The sequence below is a fragment of the Callionymus lyra genome, chromosome 10, assembly GCF_982586985.1.
Source record: "Callionymus lyra chromosome 10, fCalLyr1.hap1.1, whole genome shotgun sequence".
NCBI lineage: Eukaryota > Metazoa > Chordata > Actinopteri > Syngnathiformes > Callionymidae > Callionymus > Callionymus lyra.
Genome location: NC_141827.1, coordinates 27,811,826 through 27,826,921, shown reverse-complemented (window position 1 = coordinate 27,826,921; position 15,096 = coordinate 27,811,826). Strand labels below are relative to the sequence as shown.

Genomic DNA, 15,096 nt, shown 5'->3' with positions numbered 1-15,096 from the left:
AATATATAATTATGTTTTCTATTATTGACACAGTTTTGACTGAATAATCACATCCTTTTAATTATTTTAATCAATGCAGTGTAAAATAACTCAGAAACCAAAATGAAAAAGCCCTTTTTTTTCCCTCCAAGTTCATATTAACAATATATGCTGAGATTTATTTTTGGTGTTCTGTGACTCCTTAAGGAATTCGTTCACGGGAAGATACACATGTAAATATTAATAAAATATATAATGCATAAAAAAAATAACAGAAGAAAAGTGAAGACGCCATTTACTGGAATTTTCCCATTTAAATGGCAACCCTTCTTGACTTGGACTTTTTTTATATTAAATATTTATTTGTCAATTTTAACTTTTTACTACTATTTAATTATTTTTCCACTCAAAAAAAACATACATGTTAGCATTAGCCTGGTGCTAGCATTAGCCTGCTAATGTTAGCCCAAACATGGCCACGGGTCCTTGGAAACTCCGCTCCTCCTCCTCCTCCTCCCCCCTCCCTCTCCACCCACCAACCGTCCCGCTGCTGGCAGATGGAGTCAGAGAGGGGTTTGCCTCGGAGGGAAAAAACTTTTTTTTTTTCCTCCTTTTGTCAAAGCCTCCCTCCCTGCCTGCCCTGACAGAGAGAGTGAGGCGGAGTGAAGGAGGAACCGCCGGGCCTTTTTTTTTTTTTTTTTGCGAAGCTTCAGCCCCGAAACGTGTGCGTGTAGTTGGGGGTAAAAACTTGAGAGTGAGCGCCTGGAAGTGAAAACAAAACGTGGACCGCAAGCGATGCCGTTGTTCTCGGCGTATGTTTACAGTCTTGATCTGAAAAGAGCCGCAGAGAAGTTTGGAGGAACCGGTTTTGTTTCCCCTCTGGAACCTCGCGGTCCTGTGACTGGAGGCTGTTTTTCCCGTTTGACAGGCTGCTAGTCACGGAGAGGTTTCCACGGATCAACCTTCACACTTATCGGTGAGTTTTCACTTGAAAAAATCATGTTTAATGATCTTTTTTCATTGTGTTTCACGGCTGGAAGTTGTCGCCCTCGCATCTGAGAGGAACACAATAGTGGTCTTCTTTCATGTGTGGAGCACAAACACTCCAGTGATTCATGAGAAAAGAGGTCTTTGGTGTTCACTGGAGCTCACTTGGACCTCAACCATCATTCAGGTCTTTGTGGATCATTGGTTGTGCAGCAGTGGTTGAAGGAGAAGAGAATTCATCAACCTCTTCCTACAATGTGCTTCTATTTGTTGTCTGTCGGTTTTGTTGTGTTGGCACAAGAGTGTTAACTAGTAATGTGTGTTTTAGTTTTCATTTTTGTAAAGAGGCTTCAATCTCAACTTCTTTGTCAAATATTTAAAAAAAAAAGAAGTTTGTAAACTTTTAGAGACTTTATTCTTCTAATTTAAAATGATAAATTAAAATTTGACTTGTTTTCTACTCCCCCTCATGTCGACTAAGAGTGAGTTGTAGACAAAAATGTTTGTTCATTTTAATGTAGCGACCGGAGCTCAGTTGTCTTAGTCTTCATCTTCTACCCAAAAAGACACTTAAAATCATCGAAATAAAAATAGGTTGGTTTATTTCAAGCCTGTTTGTTGCGGGACATCCCAGTTTCTCAACTGTTGCTTGAAGCCTTTCCTTATTGAAACACATTTGCAAGTGTCTTAGTCTAAAACAAGCTAAACATGTTGACTTTATTTTATTTTTATTCTGAACAATCTATCAAGTTTAGACTTCAATACTAGAGGGATGTTATAGACAAGCAGTAAAAGGGTATTTGGATTTTTTAGATGTCTTTTTGGATGAAGAACATAAATTGTTAAATGATGACATAGATTTTTCTCCTACAACTCTAAAAAGTATCAGATTACTTAATAATCCCAACCCTTGGTCGACATGAGGGTGACTAGAAAATGAGTGAAATTTTCAAAGCTGTGAACTGAGTAGTTATAAGGTAAGGTAAGGTAAGGTAAGGTAAAACTTTATTGATCCCTCAGGAGGTCTCCCTTGGGAAATTGTTTTTTACCAATAGCCAGCAATTTTTCATAAACAATAAAAAATAATACATAAAAAATAAAGTAAGAAGAACATAAAGAGGAAGAACAAGATGACACAATCTAAGTCTAAAGACAAAGACAAAGAACTTATGACTATAAACAAGCTAAAAATATAGTTATTAAATGTTTGGGAACAGCTTTTAATGTCACGGTTTATGGAGGTACTTTTGTGTATTTTGGGGCGAAGAAATTTGAGCCCCGACCATCCAAAAGAAATGGATGAATGGTAGAAAATGAATGAAATTCGAAATTTGGATGAACTATCCCTTTAAGGGGCCACGTCGCTAAGGTTAACCCAGCCTGGTTCCTGCGGTTCTGCTCAGTGATCCAGGACTTGGGAGCGCCTTCTGATTTTAGGGGGTTGCGTGATGACATCCTTTAGGTCCCTACCCATGACTGTAGTCTGTAGTTACACCGCCCTAAGTCCCCCCCTGACAACTACATGACCGACTCCAGCAACTCTGTGCCAGATGGTTCTGGCCTCTTTGAAAACCCAGAGAGGAACTCCTTCTCGATCTGTCCCCGCTCACAGCAGCTTCTAATTACAAGGCACATGTCTGTCGTCGGGATCCAGGTATAGGCAGACGTATTCCGTGGAAGAATAACAAGATGACGTGTCAGGAAAGTCTGATGAAAGTCTAACGATAAAAATCTGCTTTCCGTTAAGACTTGTTTGCTAGAAAGTTCTGAGCAGCTGACTCACCAACAATGTTCAACTTCCCATTTTACAGCACACGCTCTGATTTGAAGGTCGAAATCACTACTTCTGCTTTTTTTTTTCCCTTCAAACTCGGACTATCCTTCCCGAAATGTGACCGGGATGAACCTGGAGGCATGTTTTTATTGAGGCGTAATTGTGAAGGGACAATTAACGTTGAGCATTTTGAAGGTGGAAAACAATGTTGTCAATTTGAAGTATTTGTAGGTTGAGGTGATCTGAGGAAGCTATTTTGGTTTCCTTGGAATTCTGCCAACTGTAAAACCCTGGCTTTTGCCGACAAGAGTGTCTTGGGAAATGGAACAGTTGCTTAGCAAGTGGCTTCTTTGAAATGTAGTCTTGTCGTGCTTTCAATGTGGTTGACATTCATTCTAGGGGTGCAACAATGAACTGATAAAATTAGATTCTGAAAAGTGTTGATTCCTTGTGTTGTTACAACCACTAAACTTGATAATACATCTTTTTGTCTGAAAATAATAATAATAATTTCATTTATATAGCACTTTTTAAACTGTAGTTACAAAGTGATTTACATAAAAGCAAACAAATACAGTTAGAAATGACACGAGCCATTAAAACATTACAGTAATAAAACAAGATAAAACGACACGTGTTCCTTTTAAGGAAAACATGATTCAATAAAATGATAAAACACTGAAAATAAAGGGGAGTAAAAACCCATTGATGAACACACGGGTTAAGGGTTAAAAGGGCGACGTCACACAAAAGCCAGTCTGTAAAAGTGTGTTTTTAAAAGAAGGCACAGACTCAAAATAAGGAAAATTTTGACACATTTGGATAACTGACGCTTTTATATGTTACTTCTTATCCCCCGCTGATTCACTGCTTGGCTGCTTCATTCACTCTCAATACTATCAGAAGAGCGACTCTTTGGATGTTTAGAGTTTTTTGAGATAAAAAAAAACACAACTGATGGTGCAAGTGAGGCAGAAGCTTTGCTAAAATGTCAAAATTCTGGTTTTCGATAAAGGTTTGGAAGTTAGTGCCTTTGTCTCATAAGAAATCAAAATTAAATACCTATTAATGAAAATGAAAAGAAATAGCCAAAAAAGAGCTTGGGATGGAAATCTAATTCTATATACCAGTTTGCTTTTATATAGGAATTGTGTTAATGAGGAAAAAGCTTTATTTTTAGTTCAGGATCATATTATATATATTTTTTTCAGACTTCAAAAAAAAAAATTTGAATTGTAAATACTCTCCTCTACCACAGACTGTTTGGATTCAGAAGTGCGGATTCGGCAAAAAAAAAAGAAGTTAATCAACACATATTTTCCTAATATCCGGCAAGCCTTGCGTGGACGATTGAAAGAACATTTGTTCTTTGTTTTCACATGAATCAGAAGGAAATGCTTCTTTCACTTTACAGCTGAAGAAGCTTAACATTTCTGCCTCCTTACAGTCTTTTCTGATCACTTCATTCCTCTAATGGGAACGAAATAAAAAATAAAACTGCAATCATCTGGTAAAGTTGTTTCTTCTAAGAGCCAGGCCACAATGTTGAATAGGAATGAGTTTTGGTTGGAAGTCTAAATGGATGTTGAGGGGAGCCGTGTCAGAACAAAAGCACTGTTGAAGGGAGGGTGTAATATATTCAACGTGATGCTGATAATCCGACACAGGAACACATGTGAGGATTGTCTGTCTGGTGAAGACTGCATTGATATTTATGTTAATGATTTTACTTTGTTGTTTACACTTGACCTAAATCTAGTGACCAAGCGTGGACATTGTTTTTTTGTTTTGTTTTTTAAATCCTTCTTACTGTTGTTGATGTGTTTTTACAACCATCGAACAGGAAAAACAAACGTGACAAAACATTCAAATATAGTTTCTTTATTGGTATTAATCAGAGAGTTTAACATTAACCATGTTGTAAAAAATAATGCAGAAGTTCAACAATTTAGCTTCGAAACCTACATAACCTTTGACAAATATAATTCAGCGTCTGGTTTGCTTCCTCATTGGTTCTGTCAGCAATGGCCTCTCTTCTTCTTTGTCTTCGGCCACTTCCTGTATTGCCACAACGAGTCAGCCTCTACCGCTTGGTCTTCTTTCTATTCTACTTTTACCCTATTTTTTTTAACGTGAAACGAAGCGCTATATAAATACAAATTACTTACTTACTAACTTATACGTGATGATGAAGTTGTATTTTGTTTCTTATATTTAGACGTCTGTTTTGTTTGCGTTGTCTTGAAATCACTTTTTAGATTTGATTAATTAGAATTTCCCATGTTAAAGCACTGGGTAGTTTTGGGTACCTTAATATTTTTGTAGTAAACTAACTTGTGATGACACATAAACTTAAAACTAGTTTAATGACTAATGTACCGTGACTTGAGCTGTTTTGTGTGTTGTTTTTTTTTTCAATTTTCACTGTAAAAGTTCTTGGGGATGGTGTGAACATGCTACATATTTCGCTGGTTCTGCTGGGGGTTAGTTATGTTATTTACAAAGCCAGCATAACACATATCATATTTCATTATCCACAATCGGATTCATTACCTCATCATATCCATCCTTCATTCAGACAATGGAAATGTCTGGAAACAAACATTATTTGCAATCAACTAGTTAATGTAACAGTTTGTGTAAAAATACTTTTTGCCTCCAGTGATCATGTCTCAGCTGAGTATTGTTCAGACTCTCCATTATGAGATGAGCAGCACAATCATCCAGGAGAGACTCGGAGTAGAACGGCAGCGTCTATCTTGTTAGAATGAATCTGATGGTCGTTTCAGTGCGTTGGTGTCTGACTGATGGTTACTATCAATCAAACATTGTTACTCCAGACAGTCTAGTATTTTCTGAACCTCTGTCACTCCTTGTGTTGAGGATTCAGGCCTCTGGTTGTTCTGCATGTTCTAGCAACAGCGTCCACACTTTTAAAAGACAAGACAACTTATGTTGTAGCACTTGAACCGTCCTCCTCGTCCGACAACGATGCATTAACCACACTTTGTGTCGAACAGTGGACTGTACTTGTGTGTGTTGTGCGTGTGTGTTGGCTACACTGCAGCCAGAAACCTTGACAACCGGTCATTTTGAGAGAAGCATCCCATTTTTAGCAAGTTAAACACAGACTGCATGTGTGACGCAGGAGGTTTGGAGTCGGATTGAAAATGATAGACATGATATTCTGGGCGAGTGAGATCCCCGTTGGAGGTCGAATTTTTGCTAACCTTGAATCTGATAAATGATAGAGCAACAGTGGAAACACTGAGTCCACGCAGCAGCAGTTGTAGGTCCTGAGCCGCTGCTTTGTTTGGACTCGTCTGGAGAGTAAATCGAGTTGCAAATTATCGCTCTAAACCTGTCACTTATGTGTATTCACTGTGAAAATAGCCAAGGGAAAATATGATTGCTCAACAATGACAGCAGAAGAATCTTCTACGGACCCGCCTGAGGACAGGAGGTTTGAGCTGTGCTCGGTCTGGAGGTCGACTTTATCAACTACCTCACATGAACTTGCACACGTTACAAGTTCTACGTACCCGCACCTAGGGCCGGGCGACTTTTATTTAAGGGGGGGGGGATTCAGGGTCTCCACTGTTCTGGCGTAAACCCTGATTAGACCAGTTGTTTATAAGAAAACGCTGAGCTTACGAGTCTAAAATAACATGCAGGATATTTAGTAAATATTTATATTCTGTAAATATTCATTCACACATTTTGAAACATCACTGGTTTTGCCCTTGCATTATTATTATTAATTTCCTTGTATCCCTCCAAATAATCTTAGAGTGGACTGTTGATTTGTTTTTAGAGTGGTTTGTTATATTTTTCACACTAGTTTAGCGCCGTTTACTTGGTTATCATATTTGTTTTTAATTTTTTGTTGATGGAATGAGGACTTCTATTTCTGACCTAACCTTTTTATTGTTAAGTCATTGTTGAATAAGTCAATGCAATATTTTAACAAATCGATGAGAAAATCGACAATTCTTTATAGTTTTTCCTACTCATGCTTCAAGAACTGGCGTTTTAACAACCATGTAAATAATAAATATTGAATAATGAAAAAATAAATGGTGATATTTGCTCTACTTGAACCCATCACTTCCAAATAAGAGTTAATGCAGCATATGTGCAGTGCAGTATAGACATGTGACTCTCTTCTGAGGCTCGTCATTGTGTTTCATTTCATGCCTCTCTATAAGTAGCTCTCCACAATCTGACATTATTCGCTGAAAGGTCTTATTGTTCGCACTAAAGTCTTCCACAGCTTTTAATCTCCTCCGGTGAATAGAGCAGAGATAAGACTGATGGCTTGATGGTCATTATAAGGATGCAGGGCCATTCCAAAGATTCTTTTTATTAGATTTGAGTTCAGTTTATTGGGAAATATCCAGTCATCGCAATGTTATGTTGGAAGAAGAATAATTCCACATTCTTAATATGATGACGCTCAAGTTGCATTTGAGACGCACACACACACTTCACCAAACAAATGGTTCCAATCCAAACATCTTGTGGTCTGCCATCAAAACAAGGATCTAAAATGGTTCAACAGCAAAATGAGATTAAAGATTATTTATGAGAGCGTCCTCCATCCTTTTTCGATTTTTTTGGCATTACATCAGATTTTATAGATGGCTATCAACACGTACAAATAAAACACAAAAAGAAGTATATTTCCGATAAATTGAGTCATTTTGAATTCAAAGTCTGTTAAAAGTGCTAGGATTTTTTTCCTGAAACATGAAAGCCTTGAGAAATGTGTCAGTTATTAAGTTATTAATGTGGAGTTCTGTGGTGCTTATTATTCATGGGCAGTTCACCAGTTTGTGCGCACTAAACAAAAGGTTTATTGGTTACGCAAGACCTCGCTTTGCTCGTGATCAGCCGCTCTCGGTGACGTTGGTGAAGATCCAGAATTATCGGCTTTATTTTAATCATATTTCACTCGGATGTGTTTTTCCAAACAAGTCCTCATTGTGTAGCGCCACGTTTCTTTTTCTACGGCGCTCACAGTTTCTATGATTATTTCGAGCGATGCTCACGTTCCTGCTCGTGGCACGAAACACGGGTCAGTTCCTGACGTTCTGCTTCCTCATCTGGTCTTCCACTTCCTGAGGAAATTCATGTCATGGTCCATATGATCTTTAGCTCAACGTCTTCCTGAGTAAAAGCAGATGTTATTTTTGAGCGGCAGTATTCAAGCGCTCCTCTCATTGATCGCACCATCCTGTCTTCAGTTCCCTGGCGTCTAGACGTCAGCGCTCTCCTCCTCCTCCTCCGTGAGTTACAGCCACAACTGGACCAGAGATTCCGGTGAATACTGCAGGATTTGAAAACTTCTCAGCTGCTCCGGGCTGTCAAGTCAGTGGAAAAATTTCAGCAGAATCTTAAGCCCCCACAGACCCACCCCCTGATCAAACACACCCAAAGTGGCTATGCAGAGAAGTCGGGCCTGACCCTCAGCAGCTGAGCAACCAAAGTGACACCCCCCCACTGTGTTGATCAGAATGACCATCGTTTCCTTTTGAGATTCCAGTTATCTCGGAGCTTGTGTTACGTTGTTTTTTCGTTGGCTCGTTTCCCCTTTGACTGGATGGGTTGAGAATTGATGAGAAGCTTTTTAAGTTATTCACTTCAAGAGAGCTTAAAAATGACCATTGCATTTGTTGGTCGACTCCAAATAAATAAATAATATTTACAGATCCAAGAGAACACAGAGACCATATTGGTGAAGATGTATTGCGTCATCTTGAAATGTTAGGATTCAACCCACACATGTTTGCTGTGGTCATGCTAGCATAATATAATTTATCATAAGGATTTGTTAGCATAAATTGATAGCTTTGTGTGGATTTGTATCTGTCAAACTGCTTGCTGGAGGGCTGCCCTCGCAGAGAACTTTTTTTTTTTTTCTTCTATATAATTAATAAAATCTATATTGTTCTCTACTTTGTTTTCAATTAACGTTGCGCAAGTGGAACTTCATTTTTCTTGGATCACATTGACTAATCGTAGCTGAGATCTGGAATTCAGTTGAACTGCTGCTTATTTAACCAGATCCAGAGCTTGTTTATTAATTTTATGTTCCAACATTCTCCAGATTTTTGCCTCATAAAAGACTCAAGTATTCGGAATATTGAATAAGAAAAGTCATCAAGTTGGTCCTAAAGTTATCTATTTTGAAGTTTAAAATGTTGAAGAAAAGGAAATAAGGAAAGTTATAATTCTCATACATCCACTGAAAAAAACCTTTTAAAACCACATTTTGACTGACAACATGTAACGACAACTTTGTCACAAATAAAACACTGTTTGACATTGACTCCATCTACTTAGAAACGTCATATTGTTTTGTTTTTCTGCATGTGATTTGGCTTTGTTTCTTTGTAGGTAGAGACGCTCAGGTGTTTATGTGAGTGAACAAAATGTTTTGTTCTGGAATTGTCTCTTTAACAACTACAAATTGTTGCATTGTTTCATTTCATCAAATTATCAAATTACTTTAACTGTTTATTATTTTAAACATCCTTGTTAATGCAGTGGTCTTATCCAGCAAAGCAAAACACACATTTATATTTAATTATATGTTAACTCATTAGTTGAAATCACAGACTGACAAAAGATGAACAAAACATGTTAAGGTTTTGACCTGATGGTTGTGTTGGCATTTCCTCTTAACTTACTGTTCGTTCACATACTAGCGGTAGTGACTCAAGGTAAAGGTAATAATTAAATTGAAGGGCATTTTTCTATAATTCCTTTTGTGTCACTTTATGTTCAAATTCACTAGATCAAGGATTCACTTTTAAATTGTTGATAAGCGGTGGAATTAAATTGACTATTTCTCAACAAAGAATACAAGATGCGGCATGAGTAAAACTAAGTTGAGAAATGATTGGTTACTTGGAAGAAACCCATTTCCATTGGTTGTGACTGCATGTTTTAATTGTCATTTAATATTCAACTTTAAACACTTTAAGGACTCTAAAGACTTGTGGTGTGTAAACATTTATTGAAGACTGGACGGTGATATCGTACCGAGAGAAATCTCATTCAAGAGTTTAAAATAAAAGCTCATATCTTCCATCAGTTCAACATATTACCTTTGAAGTACATTATATTTTATGAAGAATTCTTACAGTCAAAACAATGTATAATGGAGACAATGGGCTGCACAAATTTACATAAGGATTCTTTCTACGTCTCTTCTAGAGGTTATTTTATTTTCTAAAATGCGTGTTCTAAGGTTGAAATGGCGGCTCGTGTTAATGCCCAATTCTGCCTTCAATGTGAAGTAGAACAGAAGATGTTGAATTTTTGCTATAGTAACGTCAGTGTTGTTACATCTGAACAGTGAAGTTGTGTTCTTATCTATAAATCAAGTTCTGCTGGTCAGTGTGCTGAGGCTTTGTCAACTTAGTTGCCTGGCAACAAGGGGGGGGGGAATTCTCCAAAATTCCGTTTGGAAACATTGGACGAGTCGCGCCTCAAAGGATTGATAGCCATGTTGTTGTCAGATATCCCTTCCTGCATCACTCCGAAGCCCCTGCTTGGCAACCCCCAGAAAGCAAACACTAAAGATCCTCCTGTATCCTTGATGCTCTCCGCCATCTTGGTTTTTGGCGTGTATGGCGTCTTCAGAGGTCACAGCGCGGGCCTCAGAGTCTTTGTTGAGTCCCATAATGGCTCTATTCTCTCTGGGCGACAAGGCTGTCGGACAGAGGAGCATTGTGGTCCGACATGAGGCAGACATGTGGAGTGTTGAATGAGTTAAGTCCTGCTAAAATCTTTTTAAAATACTCTATTTATTAACACTTAAAACAGAAGATAATGGAAAAATACTTGATGCATTAACTCGTACAAGATGACTTTATCCTGTTTTTATCGTAAATAAATGAGACATTCAAGATGTTTGAAGATGTATATTGTTATTAGTTATTATTAGTTGTCTTCATAGTATACGTTATGTGTCTCGCAGTGCGAAGATGAAAGTCGTCTCTCACGACCCCCAACGTGAGCCGAGTAAACGCAACAGTAAAAGCGGATTTAGTTTGTGTCCAGTCTTCAACTCTCGATAAACATTAATAAACAGGCTCTCTGTGGGTGTAAACATTGATGAGGAGGACGTTATGCAGTCTCACAGGTATCTGGTTTTCAAACTATAAACTGTTTAGACATCATCAACAGGCCAGGAAAAAAAAACAGGCTGCGCTCCATCTATGACTCATCTCTGTTGCAACACGAGGAGGAAGAACCAGAATAGGAGTATCGATAGAGACACCATTGTGTGAGGAGCTTTGCTTTCTCTACCCTTGTCTTTGATAGACTTCTGCTTGGAGAACTTCCTAATTCACTCGTACTCTGCTCCCCAAACCACCGTCGGGATGTCTCGACTCTGTTTTCGCAAGAGGTCCCTCAATAACAATAGAAACAAGATTGAAGGACAGAAAACCTCATGGTGGGTGACGGAGAGAGGGGGGGGAAGGGTGACGTTCCAATGAACTCTTCATTTTTTCCATGTTGGTGCATCAAAGACTGCACATGCAAGGTCCAGTGACGGTTGTCCGACAACAAACCCGATCGTTTGTGCAGCCGTGATGTCTGGAGCCGGGGAAACACCGGGCAGAAGTGATGGCTCGGAAGTGTGAATGAGTGTTGGCGCAGGGTCTGAAAACGTGAGTTGGCTGTAATCAGATCCGGGCTCCGCTGAGATCACATTTGAGGCCTGCCAGAGGCTCGGCAGCAGCGGTCCACCCTCTGTCAGCTTAACCCTGCAACACCCCTCCATGCTGAACATCTGCTGAGAAAACTATCTGAAAAACCCTAGTGTTTATGTTGCATTTGTTGGGGTCGTTTTAACTTTGACAGCAAGGACTCGCAAGTTTTTATGAGGATTATTCATAAAAGTATGTACATTTTATTCATAAATATGTGTTTAATGTACTTGCACGTGGTTTAAAATGTTCCTAAATTAATAAATAAACAATAGTGGGTAGTAGTATTAGTAGAAGAACTCACATTTCTCCGATCGTTGAATCTCTTCACTGGCTGCCAGTTTCTTTCAGGATCAATTTTAAAATTCTGGTTCTTCACTTTCATCCGTACAGGCTTTGCTTGATTGAGACTCCTGTGTTTGTCTCGGTGTCGTCTTGACCTTTTAAAAAAATATTTTATTGAGTATTGTTTTGATTGTTTAAGCGCTTTGTGACACTGGTCTGGAAAAGCACTCTACAAATATAAATTACTTACTCTGTGAGGTGTATTACAGGAATGGTTCCCTACACTACTTGCGTATATAGCTGAGTAGTACAACAGTGACTCTCGTATGTATAATGAATACATAATATGCACTTTTTTTGGGAAAAATATAGGATTTTAAGTTTATAGTTTGAATAATTCAGTTAATAAAGTTCTGTGATTTATGTTGGCTACAATTTAGTACTTCGAAGTTTGGTCTACTACTACTGTAACTACTGGAAGGGCTTCGCTGTAATGGAATAATGCGTTTGTTTGGAGACGGAGACCTCTAGAGGTTATATAGGTCATAACCTTTGACTAGATGTGTATAAAAATAGTGTTGACGTTGACCGCTACTCTTGACAGAAGATGTATCAAACATGGAACATCTCAACAGCGCAACTCCGGTTCGGTCACTGGTCTGAGCTCATGCATGGAAGCAGGATGTGATGATTGAGTGACAGCTGCTCACGAAGTTTCACATGAACGTATGGTCTTGTTTCAGGGGAGCGTCCACACCTGCTCGCATGGACTCCAGATAACATCCGCGGCGAACCCGTCCCGGACCACGTTCTTCAACGGCCACCACCATGGCGGATCCCACCGAGCTGAGCTTCGAGGCGGAGGTGTCTAATGTGGACCCCTGCAGTCTGGAGATTGACAGGAACTATGACATCATCCCGACGGTCATCTGCTCCATGTGCTGCCTGTTCGGGATCATCTACTGCTTCTTCGGTGAGACCTGCTCCGCCTCACGTCCCCCGTGGAAGCCCCTGACACTAAAGTCTGTCGTCTGCAGGGTACCGCTGTTTCAAGGCCGTCATGTTCCTGTCGGGCCTGATGTTCGGCGCCATCATAATCTTCCTGCTCTGCCACAAGGAGCACGTCCTGGACACGCAGCTGAGCGTGGAGGCCAGCGCCGGCATCGGCCTCGGGATCGGCCTGCTGTGCGGTCTGGTCACGATGCTGGTGCGCAGCGTCGGGCTCTTCATGACCGGCCTGCTGCTGGGCCTCCTGCTCGCTCTCGCCGCCCTGCTGGCCGCTCACCAGTTCTACACCCCCACCACGGTCTGGGTGCCCCTGGGGGCCCTGCTGGGCTCCGGCATGCTGTTCGCCGTGCTGACGCTGCAGTGGCAGAAGCTCTTCACCGTGATCTCCACGGCCGTGTTCGGCGCCGCCATCATGACCGTGTGCGCCGACTACTTCGTGGAGATGCTGGTGCTCGCCACGCACGTGTACGAGTGTCTGCGTCTCTCCCCGCGGACGCCGCTCTGCTGGTACAGTTGGGTGATCATGGGCATCTGGCCCTCGCTCAGCCTCTTCGGAGTCCTGGTGCAGTGGAAGCTGACGGACAACAGCTTCTCTCACACCGAGGGTAAGAAGAGTCGAGCTTTTGTTTTTGTCCCATTTGGTTCAAATGCCATTTAATCAGTCAAAAAAAATGTAAATTGTATTATTATTTAATAGGATTGTAGAGAAACTCTCATGATACGATAATATCGAATTATTTAATTTTACACTCATTCTATTGAAATATAAACCAACAAGAAGTTTAATAGAAATACAATTTTATTTGACCCCTTCCACCCCATTAAAAACAAAGAAAAAGTATGCTGTTGAATTCTGGTACAGTAACTTGAAAAAAATCTCTCTCTCTCAATATATATATATATATATATATATATATATCTGTTTTATAGACTTTGTTACAACCCTAATTATTTATGTTGTCTCTGGGTCAAGGTGAATGACCCACAGACCCCAAGGCCTGAAAACAAACATGTTTGTGTTATCCCTTGTGTTGTCAAGGTGACCTGAAGGCTTGAAAACAAATGGGTTCGAGGTATCCCTTGTGTTGTCTCTGGGTCAAGGTGACCTGAAAGCCTGAAAACAAATGTGTTTGTGGTATCCCCTTATGTTATCAAGGTGACCCGAAGAGCTGAAAAAAATGTGTTTGTGGTATCCCTTGTGTTGTCAATGTGACCGAATAGCTGAACACAAATGTGTTTACATGGCTACCATAAATACAAATTAGGTGCGTCACCTTAAGACGACACGAGGGTTAAGCATTTTAAGTGCACCTTCTAGTCCAAATAATGTGGTACCTGAAACATTTTCCACTGCTGATTCACTGAAATAAAAAATGAAAAGGTTTGTATCCTCAGTGATTTCAAGGTCATCAGGACAGATGTGTGTCATTTCAGTGGTCCTCAGCCGGAGGCAGAAGAGAGTCCAGCTGATGAGGATCCGAGAGAAGGAGGCCAAGAAGCGCCAGCAGGCAGGTGGGCAGGAAGGCACGTACCGCCGTAAAGCCACGCCAGTTAAACGTTATGCTGGGGATCTACTGGCGCCGGTCAGTGTCACCATCATGGCGTGCGCCGTCGTCGTCGGGTCCATCTTATTTAAAGCCGTCACTCACCTGTTGATTCTCCTTCTCCTCCTCCAGAGCTACCTACAAAGTCTGCGAGACCGACAGATGGGCACCGGTACTTCCCTTAGCAGCCAGGAGACCAGCAACCACACCATGATCGACATGGACTACGAGACCGGCTCCACCGTTCCCCTCACCGCCACCACCCCGGTGGTCCGGGTCTGAGGCGGCCACCGTTTACAGCGACAACGTTTCTCTGAAGCGAGAAACCGGACGTTCATGACAACCACTTATGAAGATACTAACCCTGACACGGTCCGGAATTTTCCTCTCAGCAGCTAGTATGAGCCTCAACAAAGTACTGTGTAGTCGTGTTGCCCTCGAGTGTTCTTAACCGTCTGTTCGTGTGACCCTTTGTGTTTTTACTTTTGAAAGTCCAGTAGGTGAAGAATTAATACTGAGGTGTGTTTGAGCTTTTTGTAATTTATTGTACACGTCAAGTACATTGTAGCGAAGTTGCATGTGTCATTTTAAGGTTTTTACTCCAGTAACAATTGATCCTGAGGGATGTGTCGCCTGAATCTGTACATACCTGTTGATAGTGTGAATTATAAATAAAGGGTCTGATACAAAATCGAATCACTGCAAAGATTTGTGGCGGAAAATGAGTGAAAGACCACATTTTGATTTAACTTTGAGCGCAGACCTATGGAAGCCCAAATAAAACCTGGTTGAAGAA

At 40.4% G+C, this 15,096-nt stretch overlaps 1 protein-coding gene across 3 annotated transcripts; it reads left to right on the top strand.

Annotated features, from left to right (window-relative positions):
• The first annotated feature begins 569 nt into the window (after positions 1-569).
• Positions 570-14,991, top strand: LOC148071301 (transmembrane protein 198-like). 3 transcript variants are annotated; one of them, XM_087801254.1, is made up of 5 exons: positions 570-955; positions 12,492-12,721; positions 12,786-13,361; positions 14,191-14,268; positions 14,433-14,991. In XM_087801254.1, exons 2-5 carry the CDS (start codon positions 12,577-12,579, stop codon positions 14,483-14,485), a joined length of 852 nt encoding a protein of 283 aa, XP_087657380.1. In that variant the 5' UTR covers positions 570-955; positions 12,492-12,576; the 3' UTR covers positions 14,486-14,991. The 3 variants fall into 3 exon arrangements, with proteins under 3 accessions (XP_087657380.1, XP_087657379.1, XP_087657378.1); XM_087801253.1 differs by having other exon boundaries at positions 14,191-14,280; XM_087801252.1 differs by having other exon boundaries at positions 576-955; positions 14,191-14,339.
• The last annotated feature ends 105 nt before the right edge of the window (positions 14,992-15,096 follow it).

Excerpts from the sequence above, each read along its gene's own strand:
- LOC148071301 (XM_087801252.1), top strand. The coding sequence starts at position 12,577 with ATGGCGGATCCCACCGAGCTGAGCTTCGAGGCGGAGGTGTCTAATGTG. Across the intron at positions 12,722-12,785 it reads GATCATCTACTGCTTCTTCG|GGTACCGCTGTTTCAAGGCC; the intron begins GTGAGACCTGCT and ends TGTCGTCTGCAG. Across the intron at positions 13,362-14,190 it reads CAGCTTCTCTCACACCGAGG|TGGTCCTCAGCCGGAGGCAG; the intron begins GTAAGAAGAGTC and ends GTGTCATTTCAG.